Source organism: Vulpes vulpes, chromosome 7, assembly GCF_048418805.1.
Source record: "Vulpes vulpes isolate BD-2025 chromosome 7, VulVul3, whole genome shotgun sequence".
Classification (NCBI taxonomy): Eukaryota; Metazoa; Chordata; class Mammalia; order Carnivora; family Canidae; genus Vulpes; species Vulpes vulpes.
The window spans coordinates 9,725,271-9,750,185 of NC_132786.1; the positions used below are offsets into that span (position 1 = coordinate 9,725,271).

The following is a 24,915-nucleotide window of genomic DNA, read 5'->3' on the forward strand; positions in this document are numbered from 1 at the left end:
AAAATATATAACCAATAGTAGTTACTTAGGTTCATTACTTGAGTCTTTTGGGGAAATAAGCTATAGAATACTAAGCATTTTAAAATTCATAATGTTTATTTTCTAGAATGGTATTAATTAGATTTAAACAAATCCTAAGTATTTAGACTTCAAAATTAACAAGAATGGCTACACGGTATGTCTTTTTCCATCCTATTAATGTCTCTATATTTAAGGTAGATTTCTTGTAGCTAGCATATAGTTAAGTCTTGCTTTTATTGAAGATTTGAGAGAGAGCATGTGCATGTGCACACAAGCACGAACCAGAAGGAAGGGCAGAGGAGGAGGGAGATACAGGCTCTCCACTGAGCAGGAAGCCGGACATGGAGCTCAATCCCAGGACCCTGGGATCACGACTTGAGCTGAAGGCAGACGCTTAACCAGCTAAGCCGCCCAGGTACCCTAAGTCTTTCTTTAAAAAAACAAAAAACAGGGGCGCCTGGGTGGCTCAGTGGTTGAGTGTCTGCCTTTGGCTTAGGGTGTGATCCTGGAGTTCAGGGATCGAGTCCCACATCGGGCTCCCTGCGAGGAGCCTGCTTCTCCCTCTGCTTATGTCTCTGCCTTCTTTCTGTGTCTCTCATGAATAAATAAAATTAAAAAAAAAAAAAAAAGTCTCACGATCTGCCTTTTATGTCCAATCTGGGGTTTGTTCCTTTCCTCCTTCCTTCTTTTAAGTATTTTTTAGGATTCATTTTATTTCTATGATTAGTTATACTTTCCTCCCCCCACTGGTTTATCTAGAGTTCACAGTATTCAACTTTAACTTATAAAAAAGAAGCTAGATAGACTTTTTATTAATATCAAAGGAGATTTCTTTTTTTTCTTTAAGATTTTATTTATTCATGAGAGACAGAGAGAGAGAGAGAGGCAGAGACACAGGCAGAGGGAGAAGCAGGCTCCACACAGGGAGCCCAACGTGGGACTCGATCCTGGGTCTCCAGGATCAGGCCCTGGGCCAAAGGTGGCACTAAACCACTGAGCCACCAGGGCTGCGCCCTCAAAGGAGATTTCAAAGCAAAAGACGTTACTAGGACAGTTTAAAATAATAAAGGGTTGGGATCCCTGGGTGGCGCAGAGGTTTGGCGCCTGCCTTTGGCTCAGGGTGCGATCCTGGAGACCCGGGATCGAATCCCATGTCGGGCTCCCTGCATGGAGCCTGCTTCTCCATCTGCCTGTGTCTCTGCCTCTCTCTCTCTCTTTCTCTCTGTGACTATCGTAAATAAATAATAAAACAAAATTAAAAATAATAATAATAATAATAAAGGGTTTAATTATTAAAAAAAAGACACAACAAACCTAAACGTGGATTAACCTAGTAACAGAACTTCAAAATACACAAAGCAAAACCTGACAAAATGGAAAGGGTAAGTAAATAAATCCACAGTTCGAGATGAAGACTTTAATACTCCTCAGTAAACAGAACAGAAAATCAATAGGATATGGAAGACGTGAATAACCAATCAACTATCTTGACTCAATTAACATTTATGAACACTCCACTTAATAACACAGAGCATCATTCTTTTCAAATGTAGAGTGGACATTCACCGAGACCATGTGCAGGCACAAAACAGGTACTGATGTAGCTAAGAGACCTGAAATCACACAAATGTTCTCTCACTGCAACTGAACTAAATTAAAATCCAATCAGAAAAATACTTGGAAAAAGCATCAAATATACAAAAATACACACTCCTAAATAATCCGTAGGTCAAAGAAACCACAAGTAATTAGCAAATATACAAATTGAAATGAAAATAACATATTTAAAAAAAAGAATAACGTATGAAAATACGTGGGATGCAGCTACAATTATGTCTAGAAGAAAATCTGTAGCATTCAATGGGCTAAAATCAATTATCTAAGCTTCGTCTTTAAGAGGGCAGAATAAGAATTAAACTGAGGTGTGATACAGTTAAGAGCAATGGAGACTATGGCAAAACGGGAGAATACAATCCCATATGAAGGTATATGATTTTCTAACAAATATCAGATGGTCCGAACAAAATAGAACTTTGTCTGCAGGGTATGAGATTTTGACCTGTGCTATGGAGATTTTGACCTGTGCTATGGAGAAAGAATGATAGGAGGCTCCTAAAGTACCAGCAGACTGTACTGAGATGGGAAGAGAAGGGAGAATGCTACAGGGGTAAAATCAAGGGAGAGAAGGGTACCATAGGAACCACATTTATGCATTGTGTGTGTGTGTGTGTGTGTGTGTGTGTGTGTGAGAGAGAGAGAGAGAGAGAGAGAGAGAGAGAGAGACTGTTAATGACAAGCTGGTTTAATTTCATTCACTAGTTATACATTTCAACAGATCAAAGCCTCTAAAGTAAAAAAAAAAAAAAAAAGACCACCCACAACTTTGATGCACGATCCAGTACTATGGTACAGACTAAATTTTTTTTTCTTTTCTTTTTCTTTTTTCTAAATTTTTTTAAATTGGTTTAAATTGTCTTTACTAGCAATAACTTTTCAATAATTTTCAATCTAGTATGTTCTGACAGTAAGGCTATATATACATATTACCATTAAGAATCTTCTCACCTCTGCTTCTCTTTTTTTTGCCCGTGCTTTCTCTACTTCATCCATTACTTTCTGGGATTCTTCGACATTTCCTTCAGCTCCTAGTTGTTCCACCTTGGCCAACAACTTACCAATTTCTTCATTTAATTCGTGAACACGTTCTGCCTAGAAAGAAACAGAAAAGAAGATCACGAATAAAAAGCAGAATTATCCAAGTTCAAAATATTTCATAAATGCTTAGAAAAGACAAGTTATCTAAGGCAATAGAGTATAACTAATGCTTTCTGAGTATATCATAAATGAACTGATGGAATATGAGGATGTTTTACGCCTACCTGTCCTCACTACAATGAAGTCAGGAACATAACTGAACTCAATTTAACTATTACTTTATAACCTCTACTTTGGCAGTGTATTCCAAATAGAAAATACCACTTCTTCCATAATCTACCCCTGTGTACCTTCCCAAACTATCTTTTGCTGTTCTCTCATTCATAACATAATCTATAACTATATCTAGTTTCCCAAATTTACTGTTTTTTGCCTTTGTGACTTTGCAGAGTGATGCCATCCCTCTTCCTGGGCTATCATCCCTTAACCTCCCCTTGCCTGAACTCATGTATATCTATTCATTCAGCAAAATCCAACTATTCTGTGAAACATTCTTAATCAATCACATCTAAACTCCACTTAAACATAAGAGTGCCAAAACCTCCTTTGTGTCATCTTTTTATCTTTCATAACATTCTTATGTACATACCATACTTTTAAATATATACTTTAAAAAAAAAAAAGATTTATTTATTCATTCAGAGAGAGAGAGAGAGAGGCAGGCAGAGACACAGGCAGAGGGAGAACCAGGCCCCATGCAGGGAGCCCGATGCGGGACTCGATCCTGGGTCTCCAGAATCACGCCCTGGACTGCAGGCGGCGCTAAACCGCTGCGCCACTGGGGCTGCCCTAAATATATACTTTTCTACACACATACACACACACTTATGTATATACTTTTATATACATATCTTAACACTCTGTAGAGAGCGATTTTTATTTCCCATCTTTAGGGACACCTAGGTGGCTCAGGGTATTATACCGGAGTCCAGGAATCAAGTCCCACATCAGACTCCCTGAGGGAAGCCTGCTTCTCCCTCTGCGTGTGTCTCTACTTCTCTGGGTCTCTCATGAACAAATAAATAAAATCTTAAAAAAAAAGAAAAAAATATGTATGTATTTCTCATCTTTTATTTCCAACGTCCAACAAATAGCATAGCCTCAAACAGGAGTTATAGGAACTAACTGGCAGATCTTCTTTAAGACAAATATATTACTTTAGAGTCCAACAAGCCTGGCTTATTGCCAAACCAATTACCAGCTATGTAATTTTGACCACAATTGCTTAACCTGAATCCACTTCCTCATCTGAGAAAAAAGAATACCTATCTCACAAAGTTGTGAGAAATGAGAAAATGTGCCTTACACACACTGCACAGCACATTACTGACTTTCAGTACACTACCATAGCACTCTGTCTCCCTTAGCCTTAGTTCATGTCTTTCCCTTGGGATTACTTTTTGCCTTATGATCTCTGTCCTCCTCCTCCTCACCATCATCCTGAGAATATAGTTCATTCCTATTGTTTTAATGGCATGATATCTATAGTCTTTTTTATTGGCCACAAAGTAAGTATTCAGGCTGTGTAGCCAATCATATTAGCAAAGATTTCAATTTCTATGGACATTCAATCACAACAAACTAGTGTGCTAATAATCTTTAATTCTCAAATACCCTTCAATCCAAAATATTCATCCCTCAAAGAAATTTTCAATTCTATTTTCATTTTCTTATTTCTTTAGCAAGGCGGTATTTTTCTCTCAATATCTGTTACAGAATGATTGGATTATGCCCTAAACTCTTCACCATTCCCTATATCCATTTCTTTGCTATATAATTAGTACTATCATATTCTGTTCTGACTTCGGCCATGTAACTGACTTTAGTTTAATAGAACAGTAGCAAACATGACAGAAGGAAAGGCTTAAAAAGCACTTGTGTGGCTTTTTTTTTTTTTTTTTTAAATCTCTTCCACTACCATAAGAACATGGCCAGTCTAGCCTTCTAGGTTTAATGGCCTTTGATCAGAAGACATGTGAGTTAGCCCAACTGAGATAGCAGTAACTTCTCCATCAAGTTCAACCTAAACTCATGGGCTAATAAACACTTAATTGTTTTAAGTCACTGAGGTTTTTTTTTAAGATTTTATTTATTCATTCACAAAAGACAGGGAGACAGAGAGAGAGAGAGAGAGAGGCAGAGATACAGGCAGAGGGAGAAGCAGGCCCCATGCAGGGAGCCTGACGCAAGACTCAATCCCGGGACTCCAGGATCATGCCCTGGGCCAAAGGCAGACGCTAAACCTCTGAGCCACCCAGGGATTCCCTAAGTCACTGAGTTTTGAGGTAATTTGTTAAACAGCACTTTTGTAGTGACAGATAACCAATTACAAGCCACATAAACCAAGATAGCACTTGTGGATCTTTTTCAACCATGACATTAGATCCCCACACTTTAGGATCCCATCTTTAGAGAACTTTTCAGAAAAAGTTGATTAAAAATAACTGCTTCCTCAGAGCACCTGGCTAAGTCGGAAGAGCATGCAACTCTTGATCTTGAGGCTATGAATTCAAAGTCCCATATAGTGTGCAGAGATTGTTTAAAACAAAAACACATCCTTTCCACAAAGGAATCCACTTCCCTTTGTACATACATCTCTGAGAACTATATTTAATGTTGTCATCCAAACTCTATCTGGGTAAACTCTTTGTCTCCATTCTGCATTTGCATAAAATGTACAACCTATACTGAACAGCACAAAATATTTCAAAGTATTAAGTCATCAAATCAACAAAACACAAAGTATGGGTTTTTGTTTTTGTTTTTTTTAAGATTCTGATTAGAGGGATGCCTGGGTGGCTCAGCAATTGAGCATCTGCCTTTGGCTCAGAGCACGATCCCAGAGTTCCAGGATCGAGTCCCACACCAGGCTTCATGCAGGGAGCCTGCTTCTCCCTCAGCCTATGTCTGAACAAACTCTGGATATTAGATAATATTAAATTGTTAACTTTATGGATGTGATTTTATGGTTCTGTTTTAGAGGTGATAAGATGTGACATCTGGAATTTGCTTTTAAAATAATCAAACGAGAAAAAAAAAACTGATTACGAACCCTTTGGGATTTATTGTTCCTTTCTTTCTAGATTTCTTAATTTGTATTTTTAAAGTTTATTTAAGTCATCTCCATACCCAACGTGGGGCTCAGACTCACAATCCAGAGATCAAGAGGTACACGCTCTACTGACTGAGCCAACCAGGAACAACTCTTTCTACTTTTTGCATACTAAGTTTACAACAAAACCAAAATTTTTTTAAGTAGGCTTCACACCCAGCTTAGAGCCCAACTCAGGGTTTGAACTTATGACCCTGAAATCACGACCTGAGCTAACAGATCAAGAGTTGGATGCTTAAAAAAAAAAAAAAAGAGTTGGATGCTTAACCACCCAAGTGCTCCCACAACAAAATATTTTTTTAAAAAGTGGTGGGTATAACAGAACATCTAAAGATCACTCAAAACTCAACATTAAAAATAAGCAATCCATTTGGAAAATGGGTATAAGACATACAGACATTTTACTAAAGAGAGAACATGTGCTGAGTGAAATCAATCTCAAAAGGATACATGATTCCATTTATGTAATATTCAGTAAAATAGCATAATTATAGAACTGGAGAATACATTAGTGGTTGCCAGAAGATAAGGAAAGGACGAATTGATATGGCTATAGAGATGTAAGAGGGAGTCTCATAGTGATGTTAGAGTGAAATAATTATGGTGGTAGTTACTCAAGTTACTTACATGTGATAAAACTGCAGAGACCTACACATGCACACACAAGTACACAAATAACTGGTAAAAGCTAAATAAAATGTCGTGATCAAAAGTGTACTACCGTTGTATAAAATATGAACATAAGGGAAGCTTAAGGAAGAGTTCAGAGAATTCCCTATATGTCTTTGCAATCTGCGAATATAATAATTTTAAAATAAAAAGTTAAAATTAGTGAGCTGAAATTATATTTTGTAGTACTAATGAAATGACTGAAATTCTTACCTTTGCTGCCACTTCAGCACTAATCTCTTCTTGAGTTTCTGCTAGTCTTTTCTTAGCCACTTCTGTTCTTCGATCACAATCTGCAATGAATGACTGCAGATGATCCATAGCCTGCAAAGTTTAATTAAAAGACAATTATTGCCAGAAAAACCAACTTTATTCAGAAATATCTTTACTCTACGGAACACTTGGGTGGTTCAGAGGTTGGGCGCCTGCCTTCAGCTCAAGATCCCGGGATCGAGTCCCACATCAGACTCCCTGCATGGAGCCTGCTTCTCCCTCTGCCTATGTCTCTGCCTCTCTCTCTCTCTCTGTCTGTGTCACTCATGAATATCTTTACTCTAAAATTATACTTAATTTTCTGTTTTTTTAAAGTAGAGGAGCCCAATGCAAAGCTTGAACTCATGGCCTTGAGATCAAGACCTGAGCTGACATCAGGAGTCAGACACTTAGGAACGCCTGGGTGGCTCAGCGATTGAGCATCTGCCTTTGGCTCAGGGAGTAATAGTAATTCATCTAAAAGGAAACTTTTTAAGATTTATACCCGAGTCAAGCAATTTGGACTTTCGTATCTTACTGTACAGAAATATAGCTAATTTAAAATACAAATGTTTATTTTATTTTTTTTTAATTTTTATTTATTTATGATAGTCACACAGAGAGGCAGAGACACAGGCAGAGGGAGAAGCAGGCTCCATGCACCGGAAGCCCGACATGGGATTCGATCCTGGATCCCCAGGATCGCGCCCTGGGCCAAAGGCAGGCGCTAAACTGCTGCGCCACCCAGGGATCCCAAAATACAAATGTTTAATTAAAAATACCAATTTATTTAGCACATAGCAAATTCTAAGAATTTCTTGAAAGTGAAAAGCAACAGGCTCATTTGAAAGCTCTTATCTGTGACGACAAATAGCTAGTTAGCTCTTTTAATTTAAAATTAAACTTTATGGGGCACCTCAGTGAGTCATTGGGTTAAGCATCTGCCTTTAGCTCAGGTATGATCTCAGGCTCCTAGGATGGAGCCCTGAGTCAAGTGGCTTTATTACAGTTTTTTTTTTTTAAGATTTATTTATTTATTCCCGAGAGACACAGAGAGAGAGAGGCAGAAACACATAGGCAGGGAGAGAAGCAGGCTCCTCAAGGGGAGCCCAATGTGGGACTTGATCCTGGGGCTCTGGGACCACCTATTGAGCCAGAGGCAGATGCTCAACCGTTGAGCTACCCAGGTGTCCCAAAAAATTGTTTTAAATAAAATTCATCTTTAAATTCACAACATTAATCTATTAAAATTTCCTTATAGGAAGATAAAAGTGGCATTTCAAAGCAGTGAGAGGAAAAAGATGGACTAATCAATAATGCTGGGTCAACTAAACAGCTATCTTGAAAAAGAAAGTTAAATCTATACCTCAATTCCTTAGACCAGCACAAATTTAAGTTGGTTCAAAGATCTAAGTGTTTAAAATGAAGCCATAAAAATATAAGAAACCATGAGAACTCTAATCACCTCAAAATAGGGAAGAGCTTTTGAATTAACACACTAGAAATTTTTAAAGCATTGATAAATGAAACAACTATAAAAATATTCTGCCAAGGCCCACACCAACTAAAAGAAAAACTGGGAAAAAAAGTCCAATATATTATCTATGAGGAGCCGATTTTCATAACATGTAAAGTTAGACAAGTTAGAAAAATGTAAATATCCAAGATTAGCCAACAGCCAAAAACTAATTGTACATGAATAGTTCACTAAAAAAGATATTAAATATAAGAAGTATGTTTAAACTCACTCATAAGACAAATGCAAATTAAAATTACATTTATATTCCACATTTCATCTACCAAAGTTGCAAAGGAATCTTTGACAAACACACCATGTCACCATATAGGAAATAATTTCATGAATTACTGGTAGAAGTATAAATTGATGTCTCATAGAGAATAACTTGGCAAAACTTTTCTTGGACTTGGTTATTCTATTTCTAGAAATTTATTCTATAGGTACTTGATATGTAGAAATAATATATTACCATACTATAATGGTAAAATATGGAAAATGACCTAAATATCCATACCCTTAGATCTAGATGATGGTTTCTGCTGTATTTTATGCCCAGAATATATTAAATCAAAATCCAATTAATTTAAGATGTCTCCCACCCGACTATTTAGCCTCATGTTAAATTATGTTTACATAGATTTTTTTTTTTTTTAACAGAGAAAACAGAGAGAGAGAACGTGCAGGGGCAAGGAAAGGGAGAGAGAATCTTAAGCAGGCTCCACGCCAAGCGTAGAAGCAGATGTGGAGGAGTTGTCTGGCTGGCTCACTCAGTTAAGTATCTACCTGCCTTTGGCTCAGATCATGATCCTGGGCTCCTGGGATCCTACCTCACATTGAGCTCCCTGCTCAGCAGGGAGTCTACTTCTCCATCTGCCCCTCAACCTCACTTGTGCTCTCTCTCAAATAAATAAAATCTTAAAAAAAAAAAAAAAAAAAAGCCAATGCGTAGCTTGATCTCTTGACCCTGAGATTATAACCTGAGCTGAAATCAAGCTGAACACTTAACTGACTGAGCCACCCAGGTACCCCTGATTTTCATTTCAGTTAGCAGAAATTCTTAGAAAAGAAGTAAATGGGGGATCCCTGGGTGGCGCAGCGGTTTGGCGCCTGCCTTTGGCCCAGGGCGCGATCCTGGAGACCCGGGATCGAATCCCACGTCGGGCTCCCGGTGCATGGAGCCTGCTTCACCCTCTGCCTGTGTCTCTGCCTCTCTCTCTCTCTCTCTCTCTGTGACTATCATAAATAAATAAAGATTAAAAAAAAAAAAAAAAAAGAAGTAAATGGGGGTGCCTACTGACTGTTTTATCTTTCAAAACAAGTAAAATACCTATCACATCTTACTAATAAAAAGTTATAAGATGTATGCTCATTGTTCATGTAATGCTAATTGGTATGTTCTATATAAATTTTTAAAAAGTTATTTAAAACAATTATTTGTATCAACAATCAGATTTTGAGCCTTTAAGGTACCTAAATGGTACCTTCTGAGATTTCTTCTATTAGTTTCACTTAATATCACCCCCATAAATACATTTACAGATACAAAAATAAAAATGAATGTAAAAACTCAGTAGATTATTTTTTAACTCAGTAGATTATTAAAGGGTCTTAAATACACCAGAAATTTGTTGTTTACATGTGCTTAAACTAAGGTTTCCTTAATCATTACAACTTTACTGGAATAGTTTAATTTTCAAAAGAATATATGTATTGCATGATTTTTATAAATTTTCTTAAAATACTGTTTCACATTGTATTTTTTTAAAATGTTGTTAGTCAAGAAAATATATGACCTAGAAAAGAAAAAAGATCTTAATTTAGTACTGTCCTTCATTTAACTACAAAGAAGATAATTTGCTAAGAGCCTTTTCCTATAGAAATATTAATCCACATTCAAAATGTTTTACCAGAAAAAATAATCTAACCCATTAAAGCAAAAGACACATACATCAAGTTCAAAGAAAAAATCTTGTTCTTTGGACGCAATTTCATAATCTGCTCTTAAAGCCAGGTCATGAACTTTCAGACATTCTCCAAGATCCATTCTCTGGGGGGGGAAAAAAAAGATGTATTATTGAAACAGTAAACACATTTTTTTCAAAAATTCATAAACAACCACAGTTCTCTTCAAAATACATATTAAGTCTTATTGATGTTATTTACAAAAATTTCATAGACAAGTATAAAACTTGGTGCCAGAAAAATAAAAAAAAACAACACACTGATTCTGTCTACCAACAAATGGGAACAGTGATCACTTTTGTACTTAAGAGATGAGGAAAACTAAAAATCTGAGGGAAAAAAAAAAAAACTTCTAGCATCTGTATCAAAACAAATTTCACTTAGCCCATTAACAAAGATAATGTTAGCTTAAAATCAAACTAAAAGAATATGTAAACCAAATTGCTGAACTATAGTCAATATTCTTTAAAGAACATTCTAATTTCCCAATAAAGATGGGAGTCCTCAAACATTAGACCAGTTATCTTGATAAGCATTTCAGACAAGACTAGGTGAACTAGTAAAAGGACTGGATAGAACTTCACAAAAACCAAGTATCAAACCCTATTTATAAGCATGTATTAGGAATATAAAATATACTCCCATTTAGCCTAGGATCCTCCTACTTGGAATTTCAAGTACACATTATTTATCAAGTTAGAGGTTTTCTCCTGAGACAAAAGTTCCTAAAAACCTGTCTATTTTACGTGTATCTGGGAAATGATAAGATCTTTCAGGAACTCCGTTAGGGGTAAATAGAGGGGAAAAATTTGGGCTGGACGCAAAGATATTTACAAATGTTATTAATGGATGAGTCAAGTAAAACAGATTTTTCCAATTGGAAGTATGCTATCCTATCAATAGAATGTCTGAGAATTGCTGAAAGGTTGGTAAAAAGGGAATACAATAATTTAAAATAGTAAATATCGCCTTTGGTTTTGTTATACAAACTAAGCATAAAGTTAAAATATGACAACCATTATAGTAGTAAAGCCATTCTGTTAATTAATGAATGGTGTACCCACTTGTGCCAAAGCACTATGCTAGGGGCTAGGGACACAGAGTTAACCGACACAGATACTCAGAGTCTCTGACCTCATGGAGCTGACATTTAGAGGAGGGGAAACAAATAATTAACCACAATTGTGTCTCTGAATACAGTTAAGTGGTTTAATAAAATGGGAATGATCCCATTATGATGGGAGGCTACTAGACAATCAAAGAAGGTCTTTCTGAAGAGGATATATTGAAATTGGATTTAAAACATGTGAGGAAGCAAATTAACCTTAGGAAAAGCTAAGAAAAGAGTGCTTAAGGTTTTACAGAAGATTTAGGAGGCAGATCTTAAAAAAGCCAGTGTTAGGCAGAGGGAAGTTTCTAGAATCAAGGAACAGACTACAATATCAATAGCACATAGGTCTGGGCCTTAGCTTTGTATATAAGTATCTAGAAATGAGTTTGTCTTAACTTTTTTACCAAAAACCTGGATATAACAAAGGATATCAACACCTATTTTGTGCAATATCTCAAGCTAAAAAAAAAACCCAGTGAATTCACTGGATTAAGATTCAGAAGAACTGGGGCACATGGTTGGCTTAGCTGGAAGAGCACATGACTCTTGATTTCAGGGTGGTGAGTTTGAGTCCCAAACTGGGGGTAGAGATTACTTAAATATAAACTTAAAAAAAAAAAAAAAACACAAAAAAAACAAAGATTGAGAGACGCCTAGGCGGCTCAGCAGTTTAGCGCTGCCTTCGGCCCAGGGCATGATCCTAGAGACCCGGGATCGAATCCCAAAATCCCACATCGGGCTTTCTGCATGGGCCCTGCTTCTCCCTCTACCTGTGTCTCTGTCCCCCCTCTCTCCCATGTGTCTCTCACGAATAAATAATATCTTAAAAAAAAAAAAAGAATTGATAAATCATATAAAATTGAAAATAAATATCAAGTCTTATAGTCCCATCTAAGAAGACAAATTTACAAATAACTTAGCTATGAGTAGAAAATTAAGACAAACGAGAAACATACTAGTCAAAAGTAAGGGTTACAGTGTGCCCTGACTGAGATAAATTAACTTACAGGGCATGGTATGAACAAAGTGAGAAATCTCTTGCTGAAGGCTAGCAAACACCGCTCTTCCAAAAGATACATTCTGTGTGCTAACACATTTCGAAGGGATATAAGTAAGTTAGACCAAGTGTTCCAAAACCAAGCTGTTCCAAAAAAAAACCCAGGACAGATGTGATTAGTCAGGGAAAATCAAAATGTGAACCTAGTCTTCAATTAACTAAAGAACTTTTCAGTATGAAACAACAGATGTTTTTTTAAAGATTTATTTATTTATTTATTCATAAGAGACAAAGAGGCAGAGACACTGGCAGAGAGAGAAGCAGGCTCCATGCAGGAAGCCCAATTTGGGCTCGATCCTGGGGCTCAGGGATCACACCATATGTGTGAAGGCAGACGCTCAACCACTGAGCCCCCCAGGTGTCCCCAGAAACAGATATTATGGTCCCAAGGCAAGGGACTTGAGTCAGATTTTAACTTTCTCTAAAATTAAAAAAAAAAATTAAAAAACAAAACAAAAAAAACCCACACAAAAAAAATACCAACTTTCTAATGATCAAAGCTTTCCAAAGATAGAATAGACTTTCTCAAATTTTAGTGAGTTCCCAGATGACTGAAAGATCCTCAAACAGTTCTAGGATATTGAGGAAAGAATTCAACTATCAGGTAGCTTCCTTCTTCCAACTGTGACATTTTAGGACTACCTAAAAAAATAAGTTTCTCTGTAAAACTCTATTACCTCGGTTATCAATTACATAAAAGAATGAATGGGAAACTACAGACAATGTCTTCAAAGTTATCCTTTGGAAAATAATAAGGAATAGTCACCAGTCTTGTAAATCCTCATCCCACTAACGGCTCTCATGTATCACTGCGTTGCTGAGCATGCTTAGATTTTTCCAGGCCCCACTAACTCTCATTCATAAGCCTATGGATTAACTATGTCTTTCAGGGACAATAAACAGCAACAAACTTGACATTGATGTGTGGAAATTCAAAACTGCTTATTAAAAGCAACATTTTAAAAATGCTATAGGAAAAAACGTAATGCTCCTAAAATATGCAGGAAAATAAGACAGTAGTGAAAAAAGTAATTGTAAAAGAGCACTGTTACCATCACTGCTACACCTGTGTGTGTATTTAAGTAGGCTCTATGCCCAACATGGTGCTTGAACTCACAATGTCAGGATCAAGAGTTGCATGCTCTACCAATGGAGTCAACCAGCCACCCCAGTGAGTGTGTTTCTTAATTGATATCTTAACATTAATCTCTCTAACAGCTCCCTTTGTATGTGTATTTCTATAGCTATAGTTGTTAAAGGGATGCTATACTTATTTCCTAAGATGTTATGATGCCACAGTTGGGAATGCCATTGATCCAATCAGTGGTTTTTAACTTGGGTAATATTGATGCAAGCTTTTGAATATAGGTCCAAGCCCTACCCGCCAAAGACAGAATTGTAAAAGAGCCCCAAGTATTTTTAATGTACAGTGTTGGGAATCACTCACTGATCTAATTTTACTCCCAATCTACAGACAAATGAACTGAAGCCCAGAAAGACAGACTTATTCCAGATACTAGAAAATCTGGCTAGATTGACTTCTAGTCTAGCCTCCCCCTTTTGTTTAACCATGCTAGTGATCTGCACACAGCAAAAAACCAAAACTACTACTGCCTTTCCTCCAGTTATCTCCCTTTTCTTTATCCTCTACTTAACTAGATTTCCAATCTGTTCGCAATAAAAACCTCAAATTACTATATAAATCTTGTCTCACTGTTTAACCTAAACATCTATGTTGCCTACTCATACTACCCATTGGCAGGAATTCAAGGCTTTTCCTCTACTCTTTCTTTAAATTTACATCATACAACCAACCAAAGGAAAAAAAAATTATGCGGTCAAGAACAAGATGACCACCAAAAAGGACACAATTATACCACTGGTGTAAGGGAGGAATTTTGTTAAGAAAAGGAAAGTTGGCGGGGGGGATATGCCTTGGAGGGGAATTTGTGGAAGGGGTAAATTTTTACTACCTCACTAGGCATGTGAGCTCCACAAGGACAAGTATTTTCTTTCTGTTTTATCTACTGTGTAATTTGCCTCTTATATAGGAATGTTTAAGAAACATTTGTTGAACGAATCAAACTGGTAAAATAGGACAAAGAACATTTGGCATGGGAGCCCTGAGCTTTATCAAGGGTGGTCAAGATAAAACCAAGTAAAAAACTGACCTGAGCTCTGGAGGGAAGGTCTTTTTCACCTCTCCACTGATTATCAATTTTGCTAGAACTCTCTTCCTTCCTAGGTATTTTATGCTACTCTTCTCTCTTACTCCCTATGTGCTACTGTCCTCCAGGAGGTAGACTGCTTGGACTTGACAGTATCCTGGGCCATAAACTCTGCAGCTTTACAGTCTAGTCTAGCTTACAATAGTAGATTGAGGGGGCCAAAATCCTAGGAAGAAGGGGATACCTGTAATTGGGGGCAGGGAGGAGGGCTGGAATAGCCTCAGTGCTTATTCTTCAGGGATCTAGCAGGGCAGTAGGTATATACAGATTTCCAGAATTCTAGAACTAGTCATCAATTTTCCCCTCTCCATAACATCATGACTAAACATGTATTCTGGCATTTCATACACACAAGGAGTATTTAAAATAAAGAACAAGCAAGCCAAAACAAACTCAACAACTACCTGCCAACATAAAAGTGAGTGAAATGCAAGTATGCCCATATTAATGCTCTCCAAGATCACAGTCATCTAATTTAAGCCACCAAAAAGGGAACCATGACAGAACCACATCATGACCTCTGGACAAATCCTCAAAAGCTGAATCAATCCTGACTTCACCTCTATAGTTTCAATAGTGCTTTGAACACTCAGTGCAGAGATACACTTGCTGCTTCGCTAGTTAAATAAATGAGCTTCAAACTGAACAAAATAAAATGCTTGGTTATTTAACTTATAATGGCTCTATTTGTAATGAAAGCCATAGGAAGCATTTTTGAATTTTTAAATTTAATTAGTAATTGACTTCATAATTCCATTCTTCCCACAAGTTGATCCCTGGTATTTAAAAAAAAAAAATCTAAATTCTTAAGATTGTAAATGGGAAAAATGCTTACTTTTAATAGGAAAAATTCAGTTCTGGATTTTGTCTTCTCCATCCTAAATCCATTTCCCCTGTGAAGTCTTGACTAAATCACTATATCTAATTCTGTAACTTCTTACAACTTGTCAGTATTTTATAATTTTATATTTTATTTTTTATAATTTTATAACTTTATAACTTTACTACTTAACAAAGTTGATTCTGTTAAGGGCTTTTCTAGGTGTTCTTTTGAAATTTCAAAAATGAGGGCTCCTGGGTGGCTCAGTGGTTGAGCATCTGCCTTTGGCTCAGGTCACAATCCTGGGGTCCTGGGATTGAGTCCTGCATCAGGCTCCCCACAGGGAACCTGCCTCTCCCTCTGCCTATGCCTTTCTGTGTGTCATGAGTAAATAAATAAAAATCTTGAAAAAAAAATTTCAAAAATGAACATTGTCTCCTCAAATGGACTTTAAGCTTCATAAGGAAAATAGTTTCTCTTATTTTTCCCCTCCTACATAAAAGAGCAGGTTTTAGGGATCCCTGGGTGGCGCAGTGGTTTGGCGCCTGCCTTTGGCCCAGGGCGCAATCCTGGAGACCCGGGATCGAATCCCACGTCGGGCTCCCGGTGCATGGAGCCTGCTTCTCCCTCTGCCTGTGTCTCTGCCTCTCTCTCTCTCTCTCTGTGACTATCATAAATAAATAAATAATTAAAAAAAAAAGAAAAAAAAAAGAGGTTTTATACAATTGAATAAATGTGATGATTTAAGGAACTCCAAGAACTTGCAGAAACAAGGAAATAAATACACAAACTGAACAAAATTTTAGCAATGATAATGATGTTTTTTTATGTAAAAAATTAGAAACATTAAGAGCCTAGCAATGGGGTTTTGGTTAACTGAATTACAGAACAGTCATACAACATATTATATAGCCATTAGAAATTATGAACTCGATACCAAGTGGAGAAAGGAGATGGCAAAGAAAAATTAATAAAAATGCCATTTTTATAAATTCATGTAGACAGTGCTGTGAGAACTGGTTTGATATTGGTTGAATTAAACACAATGAATTATTATGTATTATTCTTAAAGGCAGAAAAAAAAAATCAATGAAGCCACTTTAATTTGGAGGGAAAAAAACCAGGAACAGAGGCATGCAGAAATTACATCAAAATCAATAAACATGGTATTATAGTAGAGCAAATCAAAGGGTTGACCTACACATCTGCGTGTACTGCCAGCTATAAACTGATGGTAGTAATATGTTAATGAAAAAATCAGTGATAGAAACTAGGCATAGTAATCACTTCAAGAATTGTAAATATTCTTGCTTTGTTGTATTTACTCAGATCAACAAGCTAGATCCTAAAGGGAGTTATAAAACAGTATCAAAATACAATTCCTGCTATCAAGAAATTTTTATTCTCAATGAAAAAATGAAGACATTAAACTAGAGCAACAGTTGCAAATATACAAACAGATACACATGCAAAGATTTCATTGTGACACCATACACCAAAACCAAAAACTATTCAAATAGTCACTGAATGATTTACGGAATAGCCATATTATGAAATATTATGCAGTCATGTTTTAAAATATAGACCACTATTTGGAAACTTCTCCAAGTAAAGTGGGGAAAAAAAATCAACATAAATGCCATTTGTTAAAATACACAAAGGGGAGTGAAAAAAGTACATTGTTGACAGGCTTTATGTCTGGGATGAGAGCTGATATATAATGGGAAATACTCATGTTTTATGCTTTTTCCACTTTTACTTGAAAACTATATTGTCTAAAAAATAAGACACACTGGGTACTCAGCAACTTAGAAGACCTCCCCCTTTGCATCTTATTATCCATTTAACTCTGAGAAATTTACTTAATCTCTCTGAACTTCTCTTTTCTCAAATACTTCAGGATTGCTTCATCAATCAAATTACAGACTCTGGGGATCCCTGGGTGGCTCAGTGGTTTAGCGCCTGCCTTCGGCACAGGGCGTGATCCTGGAATCCTGGGATCGTGTCCCGCATCAGGCTCCCTGCATGGAGCCTGCTTCTCTCTGCCTGTGTCTTTGCCTCTCTCTCCCTCTCTCTCTGTCTCTCATGAATAAATAAATAAAATCTTTAAAAAAAAATTACAGACTCTAACTAGATTGTGGAAGATCTGAATATGAATCAACATGCAGACTTTATAGGAAAAAAAGAATGCCTGACAACCTGGACAGAAATAGGATATGATAAAATCTATATTTTAGAAGCATTAATACCACACTACTGGATGGACTGACAAGAAGAAAGAGGTCAAGGGTGGGATACACTATTATAAGACAGAAACAAAGTCATAGGGTCAAATTAGAAAAGAGAAAGCAGGTGATGGAGATAAAATAGGGTAGTACAGAAGAATCCATTAAGGATCTCTGAAATCATCAGTTCCATCACCACCTGCCTACAACAATGACATCGAGGGTCAGAGAAATTGTAAAATCATAAGCCTAAGATTATAAACTAGCAGGAACAGTAAAAATTTAAATCCAGTCCTCCATATAGCTCACTATTCTTTCCATAACACAATGACTTCCAATTAACTATTTAAATGGAACTATCAACTAAACAATTAACTAAATGGTAATGAAGCATGGAGAGAAGGTAAGGAGTCTCATCATGGCCTCAAGTATTTCAAGCATGAGCAATGACGCCACCAAGACAAATGACTAAATCAAATGGGAAGAGTTGGTCTGTAACAGGAAATACTGTGTTCTGGACATGTTAAATGTGATGTAACAACAGGAAATCTAAATAGTAGTGTCCAGTATGGCACAGATGTAATACTAAATTCACTAAAGGCTTTCTTTATCCAATTAAGTCTTCCAAGCACAGCTTTACATATTCCTCCTTAGAATTACAGCTCAAGTATTCTTCTAAGAGACCTTCTTTAACAAATTATAAAGGAACGCCGTTTCTGGAGCACCTGGGTGGCTCGCGTCATGATCTCAGGGTCCTGGGATCGAGCCCTGCGTTGGACTCCAGCTCACAGGGGGGCCTGCTTCTCCCTCTGCCTCTGCTTGCTGCTCTCCCTGCTTGTGCTTTTTCTTTCTCTCTCTCAAATAAAATCTTAAAAAAAAAAAAAAAAAAAAGCCCCAAATCTGACTTCCCTAAGTCAACTTATTAACAACAAAAATACTGAAAAGTACTTCTAAAGAACAGTGCCACCTGCAAGATCATAATATATTATCACAAGAAAATTTAATATTAAAGAGGGAGAAGATGAAGAAGAATGCTTAATAACAGTATAAATTTCTATTATCATACTTAAAAATTAAAAACAAACGCTACTGCTTGGTAAATTTAACTTTCTAAAAACCACCTTCATTAGAGCAATAGTTTCACTGTTAACCTAAATTGGCTTTAATTCATTTATTTATTTACACTGCTTAGTTTAAAATAATTCTTCCCATGTGTCTTCTTCTTAGGTTTTCTAACACTATTTTAGGAGTTTCAAGACAAAGGTGAAAGACATCAAAACGTAACAATAATTTAGATATAGCAGAAAAATAGAGGGAATCAAAGAATAGACAGTGATATTCATCAAGTACTAAAAGCAATACATACCAGCTGAAGAAAAAGTGACACAATGGCATGACAGCAGGACAAAGCATGGGAAATAAAAAGCTGTGGACCACGTGAATCCTTTTACATGCCCTCCAATGCCAATGCTATTTTCTGAAAGACAAATCACCTACACTTTCTCACTTCTCACACCTTCGCTTTCTTCCTTCCTCATATATATAAAATCTCTCTTCTATCCATGTTCAACATTTGATTCAAGCCCCAGCTCAAAAACAAGAGAAAGCCCAGTATAATACAAAAAAACCCTTGAAATAATAAAACCGGGGTATGCACTCAAGTTACACCATATTGCCTTAAAATAAAAATTAAGGTTTTACTTTCTTAATTTCAATCCTGATATTCAAATTAAGTCCAACAGAAGTGACAGGTGAAGAGGAAAGGGACACACTGCATGCAGAGTAGATCCTGCTTTTTACCACTTCCTATTTATTAACTGCCCATTCCCACTCATATGTTCCACTTCCAAGTCCATTCTTCCCTGAGTGGATAAAGAAAAATAAAGCTCGTCTCCCAGCTTTTAATACTGTTTTTGAAAAACATAGCATGAAATAATTTCTTATCCATTCCAAATCAAGATATGCAAAGATACCTAGATAATATTAAAAGAAAAGTCCTTTGGGCGCCTAGGTGGCTAAGTCAGTTAGGAGGCTGCCTTCACCTCAGGTCATGTTCCCAGCATCCTGGGACTGCCTTGCGTCTGGGCTCCCTGCTCAGTGGGGTCTGCTTCTCTCTCCCCCTGCCCCTCTACTCTGCTTGCCACTCTACTCCACTCGTGCTCTATTGCACTCTCTCTCTCAAGTAAACAAAATCTTTTAAAAAACAAATTCCTTGACCTAGAAAGAATATACTATCTAATTGAGAAGAGAGGAAGAGAGAACATGTATATAAATAAGATAAACTAAAACGCCTACTCAGTAGTATGGAGAGCAGGCACCACACAGGGGTTCAGAGGCTAAATAAAAGGCTATAAGCTCAGGCAATCAAAAATAGCAAGCCAGGCAGGATTTAAGTGGGTAAAGGAGAAAAGGTATTCCAGCAACAGAGAAAGAGACAAAAATGAGAATCATGCTGGGGAAGGAAAATAGTGAGAAAATGAAGAAGTCAGTCTGGTAAAAAGAAAGAACCAAACCAATTTATTATTCATTCAAGGAAGAGGTAGACTGGGCTAAGGATTTTAGATTTTTGGCCATACGTACAATAGGAAAACACCAAAAGCTTCTGTGAAGAAGCAACATGTGCTAAGTTCATTCCCACTCAAAAATGACTGGCTTAAGTTTCTGAACATATAGATCTCTTCAAATGTCACTTTATCAAAAGTTTTCTCTAAACACCCTGAGTAGTCCCTGGACCACAGTCTCAGACAGTCTAAATTATCACAGTCTAAATTATCTAACTATGCTTTTTTTTGTCCTAGCAACTTAATTTAAGTCCTAGGTAGCAAGGACTACCTGAAATCACATTATTTTTCACTTAGCTGTATGTCTCTCACCATGAAAGGAGAAACCTATGTTCACTTCTGTATCCCCAACATAGCAGTAGGTCCTTAATAAGTACTTGTTAAATGAATGAATGAATGCTTATCTCAGCAATCAGTACCACTCTTTGGGAGCACCAAAGAGATGAAAAAATAAATTACTTTTTGAAGAAAAATTTTTTATTGACTTTTACTGTAAGTAAATTCTTTCTCTATTCAGCCCACCTTCCTCATATTTTTCTACTTCTTCTTCTTAATTTCAAATATTACTTAAATTTCATTACTCCAAACGCTATTATAAATACCAGAAAAGGGAAAAAACATAAAAACCTAAGTCTCGAAATTTTACAAATTATGTTATCCAAATACATTAATATACATGCCTATATTTTTGATCCTGTAAGGACTACGGGACAATATACATCCAACATGTTTTACTGTATATGGGTCAAAATAAAATATCAAATGCTTTTACTATCCCCTTCATGAGTGAGAATCATCAAACTAAAAAAGATTTCAGTAAGTCATCTGTCTTGCCACCTGCACATTAAGGTAAAACTCATCGGTTTGAAAAATATTTCCAGTGACAGAGAGTTTGTGACTTTGCTTGATATTTGTGGTTAATCCCCTGGTACAACAAAAATATGCGTTTCAAGTTTTCATTTATTATCAGGTATCTGCTACTCTATTCTGTGTTCATTGTTTATACCCTCCAAATGATGCATTTATAATGCCATCTTCTCTTTTTCACTGAATAGCCTCAAAGACACACTAATTTCTATAGACATCTTAAAACACAGTTTATAAAACCGTACATCTCTCTAAAACAGATCTGAGGAGTTCAGGGAATACTCAGAGGATGATTTGAGGTTCTCAGATAATAAGCATTGAGAATCACTGTACAAAAAAGCAAATATGACACCGAAATATGTTAACCAAGTACAAGACTATGAAAAACAATCCACTTTAACAGTAACTTCCAGATCTCATTCTACTTTGCCTGGTCTTTAAAACTTTCTATTTTTTCAAGACTCATTCTATCAGATAGGTCCAAGATAAAAATTTGTTTCAAAAAATCAAACAAGGGCAGCCCCAGTGGCTCAGCAGTTTAGCGCCACCTTCGGCCCAGGGTGTGATCCTGGAGTCCTGGGATTGAGTACCGCATCGGGCTCCCTGCATGGAGCCTACTTCTCCCTCTGCCTGTGTCTCTGCCCCTCTCCCTCTCTCTCTCATGAATGAATAAATTAAAAATAATAAAAAATAAAAGCATTTGCTCTAAGCTTTAGAGTAAGCTTATTTATATACTGTAAGAATACAATATATAAATACATACATACAATATAAACAAAATATTATCAATCAACTAAGTTTTCGGTAACACTTGTGGTCAACAATAGGCTCAGCTGTTAAGCTTTTTTGGGGGGGTGGTTAAAAGTTGTAACAGAGGGGGGACGCCTGGGTGGCTCAGGAGTTAGGTGCCTGCCTTCCACGCAAGGCGTGACCCTGGAGTCCCAGGATCGAGTCCCACATTGGGATCCCTGCAGGTAGCCTGCCTCTCTCTGTCTCTCATGAATAAATAAAATCTTTAAAAAACAAAAAGTTGTAAAAGGAAAAAAAAAGTTGTAAGAGGGATTTATGTTTGCACAGAGCTTGGCATCTCTAGCCCTGTATTGTTCAATGGTCAACGGTCAACTGTGTATTTGTATTCAACCATTAATATAAGTAACAGATAAATTTGCTGGGTAACAAGATGCTAAAATCCATGCTCTCTGGGTCACAAAGAAAAAATCACTTCCAGGGACGCCTAGGTAGCTCAGTAGTTAAATGTCTGTCTTTGGCTCAGGGCATGATCCTGGAATCCCAGGATCAAGTTCCACATCGGGCTCCCTGCATGGAGCCTGCTTCTCCCTCTGCCTGTGTCTCTGCCTCTCTCTGTGTCTCTCATGAATAAATGAACAAAATCTTAAAAAAAAAAAAAAAAGAAGAAAAAAAAATCACTTCCATAAGCCTCAAGTGTATTACTTTAAGTATATAAAATGAATGACTACAAGATTATTTAGTATGACAGAAAAAAGTTATTTCCCAAGGGCATATGCACCCCACGTTGAATAGTTCAGGGTATGTGTGTGCCAATTTGCCAAATATACTATAAACAACATTGAGGACTTGGTTTTTAAAGTTTAGTAGCAGGAGGCTTGGGTGGCTCAATGGTTGAGCATCTGCCTTTGGCTCAGGGCCTGATTCTGGAGTCCTGGGATCAGGTTCTGCATCGGGGTTCCTGCATGGAGCCTGCTTCCCTCCCGCTGCCTGTGTCTCTGCCTCTCTCTCTCTCTCTCCCACTCTCTGTGTCTCTTGTGAATGAATGAATGAATGAATGAATGAATGAAGTTTAGTAGTAAAGTTTTAATTATTCACTGGGAAGCTTTTCATGTGCCTCTGACTTCCTAGGCACCAAAGGTGTTTTTGGTTTAGGCAATCTCTAGAAATGCTTGTTGAAGGAATGCACATTTTTATAATTGACTGAATAAAATGCAAATAGCAAAATCTGCTTAATACGAGGACATAGTGTAAGATATACTTCGAGAGCCAAAACTGGTTAAACTTAAGACTGGAAAAACTGGCATTTTCACAAATTGGGCAGCTCAAGAAATTGACCTGTCATAAATTAAAAAGAAAAAAAGTGAAACCAATAATCTGGGCTATTGCTAAGAAATGTTAAAAAAAATACCAAAATCGTCCTAAACAAACCATTTCTGGGGAAGAAATTTTGAGTTTACAATATCTAAAGACTAACTTTTTCACATCTGCATGTGGAGCTACTACTGTCATATTCTGATAAGCAACAAAACCAAGATACTCTCCAGCTCCTTATATGTTAAAAGATAACGCATTTTCCCCTAATAATCATTAATTTTTCAAACTCAAGTTAGTTCTGTAACAGACTATTTAGTGTTTTGCTTTGGGTGGATCGATAATTCATTCAACACAATGGAGGGACACTGTTCTAGATGCTGGGGACATAACACTGAACAAAACATCCCTGCCCTTATTTTGAAACTTACATTCTAGTTGCTGGTTGAGAAAATTTTATGGTTTCATATCACTTATTCTGTTTCTCCATACTTTCATGGCACTTTTATATATGTACTATCAAAGGGACTTCAAGAGTTTTAAAGTTCAGGCTTGGATATACCTAAGTAACTGATTTAAGACAAGCCCTTAAACAGAATAGTTTAGAGATGCAATAAAGGACTTTCAATTAGTAAAAAAAGTACACTTTAGATAAAAACCAGAACCTACTGGGGCATCGTAAAATCAACTCAGTATTTTTGACAATATTCCTACCTAATGACTTCAGAAAGGCAGAAAAAAATTTTACTTTATTCCTGTCTCTAAGTATTTCTCAATTTTAAGCTTTAAATTCTATTTTTGGGAATGCCTGGGTGGCTCAGCGGTTAAGCGTCTGTCTTCAGCTCAGAGCGTGATCCTGGAGTTCCAAAATGGAGTCCCACTTCGGGCTCCCTGCATGGAGCCTGCTTCTCCCTCTGCCTAGTCTCTACCTCTGTCTTCTCATGAATAAATAAATAAGATCTTTAAAAATAAATAAATTGATAAATTTCTGAGGAGAACCATTTTTTTCTAAACAAAATTTTGTGGAAAGTCCCTTTACTTAAAATGTGCAAAATTCCAGTTGAAATAGAAAAAAGACTGGCCTGTCCCTATACCCTTAGTTCATGAAATTCCTCCAAGGACACTTCAAAAACATCTGAAAGTCACTGCCCTAAATGTGCTATCTATAAAATTAACAAAAACATTTTTTTTTAATTTTTATTTATTTATGATAGTCACAGAGAGAGAGAGAGAGGCAGAGACATAGGCAGAGGGAGAAGCAGGCTCCATGCACCGGGAGCCCGACGTGGGATTCGATCCCGGGTCTCCAGGATCGCGCCCTGGGCCAAAGGCAGGCGCCAAACCACTGCGCCACCCAGGGATCCCAACAAAAACATTTTTTAAAGTATTTAATTAACTCTAAGATTCCTGTGTAGTATAATGTACTATATAGTTCTCTGTGAGACCTGTGACAAGCACAATTTCTCTGAGCCTTAATTTTCCCCATCAATGAACAGATGGCCTTACACAATACAAAATGGCCTGTCAACCCTAAAATTGTACTAGGATGAAGGCTACAATCAGTAGTGGTCATCTCTAATTTTAGGACAGGCACATCATGACAGTATACATTTTCATCTCTGCAGATCTTAATATTGTTTCTGTTATCAACTCTGCTTTAAATTTAATGCCTCTAAATTATTAGCACTACACATCTTTTTCCCAGATCACAAGAAGGTAGATGGAAAGATTTTTG

The 24,915-nt window shown here is 36.9% G+C and overlaps 1 protein-coding gene across 12 annotated transcripts in view; it reads right to left on the minus strand.

The window, feature by feature from the left end:
• The window catches only part of LUC7L2 (LUC7 like 2, pre-mRNA splicing factor), a 60,017-nt gene that overhangs the window by 14,903 nt on the left and 20,199 nt on the right, over window positions 1-24,915 (minus strand). For all 12 annotated transcript variants that reach the window (XM_025982150.2, XM_072762916.1, XM_025982155.2 and 9 more), the window contains 3 exons: window positions 10,237-10,335; window positions 6,731-6,841; window positions 2,587-2,730 (listed from right to left, as the gene is read on the minus strand). In XM_025982150.2, coding sequence (XP_025837935.1) covers window positions 2,587-2,730; window positions 6,731-6,841; window positions 10,237-10,335 — 354 coding nt within the window. The remainder of the gene's footprint in view (window positions 1-2,586; window positions 2,731-6,730; window positions 6,842-10,236; window positions 10,336-24,915) is intronic.